The sequence below is a fragment of the Colobus angolensis genome, unplaced genomic scaffold, assembly GCF_000951035.1.
Source record: "Colobus angolensis palliatus isolate OR3802 unplaced genomic scaffold, Cang.pa_1.0 Scaffold316, whole genome shotgun sequence".
Taxonomy (NCBI): domain Eukaryota; kingdom Metazoa; phylum Chordata; class Mammalia; order Primates; family Cercopithecidae; genus Colobus; species Colobus angolensis.
In genome coordinates, this window is record NW_012116444.1 from 753,602 (window position 1) to 759,362 (window position 5,761).

Here is a 5,761-nt window from a genome sequence, read left to right on the forward strand (position 1 = left end):
GTAGAGACGGGGTTTCGCCGTGGTCTCGATCTCCTGACCTCGTGATCCACCCGTCTCGGCCTCCCCAAGTGCTGGGATTACAGGCGTGAGCCACGGCGCCCGGCCTCTAGGCTTAATTTTGAAAATAGATTTTCAAAAACAACTTTTTGTTGTTAACTGCAAAAGAATTCCAGTTTTTTGTTTGCTTTGTTTTGTTTTCTTGAGACAGTCTTACTCTGGTGTCCAGGCTGGAGTGCCAAGGCGCAATCTTGGCTCACTGCAACCTCCACCTCCCGAGTTCAAGTGATTTTTGTGCCTCATCCTCCCGAGTAGCTGTGATTATAGGCGCGTGCCACCAAGCCCAGCTAATTTTTGTATTTTAGTAGAGACAGGGTTTCACCCTGGTGATCAGGCTGGTCTCGAACTCCTGACCTCAAATGATCCACCCGCCTCAGCCTCCCAAAGTGCTGGGATTACAGGCATGAGCCACCACGCCCGGCCACGTCGGGCCACACTCTAGTTTTATAAGGCTCACTCCTGTGGCCCTGAAACCTGGTCCTGGCTGGATGGAGTAAGAACCCCATAGAACCCTTAGCAACCTAACTTCCTCCCTAGCAACAGATCTCCCTGGAGCTCCTCCCCATTCGAAGCCAGGAAGGGGCGTAAAACCGGATGTTGACTGTTTTACCATAGTAATACACACGAATCCGGAAGTGACGCCGGAAGAAGAGGACGTGAAGGCTACAGGGTATCCACGTGGGTGCTGAGCGTGTTTCTACGTACCTGGAAGCCGGTCGTTTAAGCTCAGTGCCGGCCACGGCTTGGTCAACATGGGTCGTTCGGGAAAGTTGCCCTCTGGTGTCTCAGCTAAGTTGAAGCGCTGGAAGAAAGGCCACAGCAGCGACAGCAATCCCGCCATCTGCCGCCACCGCCAGGCCGCCCGCAGCCGCTTCTTCAGCCGGCCGTCAGGTAGCTGGGTTGGGACCCACGCTCAGCCGGGGGCGGGTTTCCGGGCAGACATGGGTCCAGATGAGTCTGGTGCCTCTGGGAGAGTCCGGGGCCAGGCATTGGACCTTTCATCTCTTAGGATGTCGGATCTGGAGCCCTCTCTGAAGGGCAGTCCTTCCAATTGAGCAGATACGAAAACTGAGGTCCGCAGTAGGGAAATGTCTTGTGTAAGGTACCGCGGGTGTCAGAGTTGAGACTGATGGCTTGGACCTTGCATAACTCTTTACAGAGCGCTTTCACCTTCATTTATTTTCCAGGCCCTCTGAATGTAGCTCCCAGCCGATTCCCAGTGGCGTTTATGCCACTGCTACAGGCAAGCAGAAATTCTTACATGGAGGATTCCCTTTCTCCTTGGTTTTTCAAGTTTTTAGGCATACAGTGGGTTTATGAGACTGGCTGTATTCAGAATTCAGCCTCTCGGGTTGGCGATTTGGCCTGAGCTGGTTTGTTTCCCAGGGGTTCTGTTCTCTTGACCAAAAGGAGACTTGGGCCTTATCTTGTGCCTCTGGCTCTCAGGAAGGAGTGACCTGACAGTCGATGCTGTGAAGTTACATAATGAGCTGCAGTCAGGGTCCTTGCGCTTGGGCAAAAGCGAAGTCCCTGAGACGCCCATGGAAGAAGAGGCAGAGCTGGCTCTCACCGAGAAGTCCTCGGGCACCTTCCTGAGTGGCCTTTCCGACTGCACAAACGTCACCTTCAGCAAAGTGCAGCGCTTCTGGGAGTCCAACTCGGCTGCCCACAAGGAGGTAGGAGCGAGGGTCAGGAGGGCCATAGGATAGTGAGGAGAGGCCAACTCATGCCTTTTCTTCAGCTCTGGCTGACTGGTTTCCGATGACAACAGCTGGTATTTCTGGATGATGTGTCATCGCTCCTCCCCTTTATGTCTCCTCCTAGGGCAGGTTCCACTTTCTGCTTTTTATAAGAACATCTCCCCTGCTGAAGAAGTACTTGAGAAATATTTTCCAAACATTTCTCTCCTCAGCTATATCTAACACAGCACTTCTTACACAGAGTATTTTCAGTAAACATATGTTGAGTAAATAAATGCTGAGTAACAGTGATTAGGAAACGTTTTATCTAGCAAGAACTAAATTTAATTTAATTCATGTATTTATTTTAAGAAAGAGTCTCACTCTGTTGGCCAGGCTGGAGTGCAGTGGCATGATCTTCGCTCACTGCAACCTCCGTCTCCCAGGCTCAAGCAATTCTCCTGCCTCAGCCTCCCGAGTAGCTGCGATTACAGGCATGTGCCACCACGCCTAGCTAATTTTTTCTTTTTTTCTTTTTTTTTTTCTTTTCAGTAGAAAAGGGATTTCACCATATTGGCCAGGCTGGTCTGAGCCTCCTAAAGTGCTGAGATTACAGGCATGAGCCACCGTGCCTGGCCTTACTTTTATTATTTTATCTATACTTTAAAGTTATATATATTTTTTGTTACTGAAATAAAAAATGTCAGAATTCTAAATGATATCAAAATGATAGAAGAAGAATAAAATGTGATGGTAGAGCCCCCAACTTGAGTCATTCACAGAGCTCCTGTTAATGGGTCATTGTCTGTCTTCCTGGACCAGCTCTGTCCAGTAGTAATCTAAATTCAAGCCACATATGTAATTAAAAAAATTTTAGTAGCCATATTAAAAACTGAAAGAAACAGGTAAAATAATCTTTTTTTTTTTTTCTAGAGACAGAGTTTCACTCTTGTTGCCCAGTCTAGGGCGCAATGGCGCGATCTCGGCTCACTGCAACCTCCGCCTCCTGGATTCAGGTGATTCTCCTGCCTCAGCCTCCCAAGTAGCTGGGATTACAGGCATGCGCCACCATGCCTGGCTAATTTTCTGTTTTTAGTAGAGACGGGGTTTCTCCATGTTGGTCAGGCTGGTCTCAAACTCCTGACCTCAGGTGATCCACCTGCTTTGGCCTCCTAAAGTGCTGGGATTACAGGTGTGAGCCACTGCGTCTGGCCCAAATTAATGTTAATAATGTACTTTATTTAACTCAGTATCTTTAAAATATTATCACTTCAATGTATAATCAATATATTTTACTACAGTGTTATTTTTATGATACTAAGTCTTCAAAATCTAGTGTATAATTTACCCATATTCCCCTACTTAGATGCTAACCTTTCATTGGAAATACTTGGTTCATGTGTATTTAGAGTTCATAACATTTATAGTTGTACAAGTAGATTCGCCTACTATGAATTACTGCAAACCTATTCGCCAGGTTGTTACAAATATATGTTTCCTTGTAAATGGATCAAGTATTTTAAATTATGAGTAGTTAAAATTTTAAAATTAATTTTTCAGGCCAGGCGTAGTGGCTCACACCTGTAATCCTAGCACTTTGGGAGGCTGAGGTGGGCAGATCATTTGAGGTCAAGAGTTTGAGATCAGCCTGGCCAACATGGTGAAAACCCATCTCTATTGAAAAATTAACCTGGCATGGTGGCATGTGCCTGTAATCCCAGCTGCTCGGGAAGCTGAGTCACGAGAATCGCTTGAACCCTGGAGGCGGAGGTTGCAGCGACCCAAGATCGCATCACTGCGCTTCAGCCTGGGTGACAGAGTCAGACTCTGTCTCAAAAAAAAAAGAAAAGAAAATATTATTTACTCAATTTTGTTATTTAGGTTTACCAAAATGTGATTAGTTTCTTCTCTTTTTTTTTGAGACAGAGTCTCACTTGGTCACCCAGGTTGAAGTGCAGTGGCTGATCAGCCTCCCAGCCTCCCAAGTAACTGGGACTGCAGGGGATTGCTACCATACCCAGCTAATTTTTGTATTTTTTGTAGAGATGAGGTTTGCCATATTGCCCAGATTGGTCTCAAACTCCTGGGCTCAACGGATCTGCCCACCTCAGCCTCCCAAAGTGCTGGGATTACAGGTGTGAGCCACTGTGCCCTGCTTGATTAGTTTATTTTCTATCCACTCTTCTGCAACTTTTTCCCCACTGAGCGATATTTATAAGTTAATATATAGTCGTTCTCATTCTTTTGAATAATGCACTATTTAAATCATTCATTATTTATTGTATGATACAGTTGGGTCTCCATATCTGCAGGTTCTGCACCTGCAGATTCAACCAAGCATGGATTGAAAAATCTTTTTAAAATAATAATAATATACTGGGCGAGGTGACTCACACCTGTAGCCCTAGCACTTTGGGAGGCTGAGGCAGGCAGATCACATGAGGTCAGAAGTTCAAAACCATCCTGGCCAGCATGGTGCAACCCCATCTCTACTAAAAATACAAAAAATTAGCCTGGCATAGTGGCACATGCCTGTAATCGCAGCTACTCAGGAGTCTGAGGCAGGAGAATTGCTTGAACCTGGGAGGTGGAGGCTGCAGTTAGCGGAGAGTGCACCACTGCATTCCACCTTGGGCAACAGAGTGACACTCTGTCTCAAAACAACAACAACAACAAAAATACAGTATAACAACTATTTATATAGCATTTACATCGTGTTAGGTGTTATAAGTAATCTCGAGATGATTTAAAGTATATGGGAGGCCAGGCATGGTGGCTCATACCTGTAATCTCAGCACTTTGAGAGGCTAAGGAGAGCAGATTACTTGAGGCCAGGAGTTCAAGACCAGCTTGGTCAACATAGTGAAACCCCATCTCTACTAAAAATACAGAAATTAGCCAGGTGTAATGGTGCACACCTGTAATCCCAGCTGCTTGGGAGGCTGAGGCAGGAGAATCGCTTGAACCCAGAGGCGGAGGCTGCAGTGAGCTGAGATCATGCCACTGCACTCTTGTCTGGGTAACAGAGTAAGACTATGTCTCAAAAAAAATACAGAAGATATGTATAGGTTATATACAAATACTGCACCATTTTATATAAGGGACCTGAGCATCCTTGGATTTTGGTATCTTTAGGGGTCCAGAACCAATCCCCCCCTCAATAACTGCAGTACATTAGAGACAACTACAGTACATTATTAATCTCCTATTGATGGCTTCTTGACCATTCCAATTTGTTGCTGCCATGAACATCCTTGTACATAAATATTTGCACACTCATCTCATGCAGGTATTTCTACAAGGTTAGTACCTCATGGTGGAATTTTAGCAAGCATTTTCTGAGTCTTCTTATTTGCTGGGCCCCCTGGTATGGACCCAGGCCCTGAATGTTGCCTGTCTTGTCTGTCTCTGGGCTTTAACCGGAGATTAATCTGTGACGGAGCAAGGAAAGAAGGCTCTCCTGGGGTGGGGTTAGCTCTCAAATAGTCACAGTGCTTTCTCCCTCCTGTGCAGATTTGTGCTGTTTTGGCTGCTGTCACTGAGGTGATTCGCTCCCAGGGAGGGAAGGAGACAGAGACTGAGTACTTCGCTGCTCTGGTGAGTGGGTGCCGCTGGAGGGTGAGTGTTCAGAGCAGCAGGTTATGCAAGATATAGTGAGAAGACGAGTGCCCCTGGCATGTGGGGGTAGAGGACAGCCTTGACCAGATGAAAGTGCTGCATTTATTCTCAGGTGGCTTAGGAAGGCTGGTGGTATTTGCTACATTTCTATTTTCTCTTTCTTTTCTTTTCTTTTTTTTTAAGAGACTGGGTCTCACTATGTTGTCCAGGCTGGTTTCAAATTCCTGAGCTCAAACCGTCTTGTCATCTTGCCCTGGCCTCCCAAAGTGTTGGGATTACAGGCATGAGCCACTGCAACTGATTACTTAGTACCTTTTTTTGAGACGGAGTCTCGCTCTGTCGCCCGGACTGGAGTGCAGTGGCCAGATCTCAGCTCACTGCAAGCTCCGCCTCCCGGGTTCACGCCA

General features: G+C 46.5%; 1 protein-coding gene across 1 annotated transcript in view; it reads left to right on the top strand.

Annotated features, from left to right (window-relative positions):
* RRP12 (ribosomal RNA processing 12 homolog (S. cerevisiae)) overlaps positions 1-5,761 on the top strand; it is an 85,033-nt gene that overhangs the window by 33,277 nt on the left and 45,995 nt on the right. Inside the window, exons 3-5 of the mRNA XM_011951193.1 lie at positions 673-948; positions 1,504-1,733; positions 5,250-5,333. Coding sequence (XP_011806583.1) covers positions 810-948; positions 1,504-1,733; positions 5,250-5,333 — 453 coding nt within the window. The 5' untranslated portion in view covers positions 673-809. The remainder of the gene's footprint in view (positions 1-672; positions 949-1,503; positions 1,734-5,249; positions 5,334-5,761) is intronic.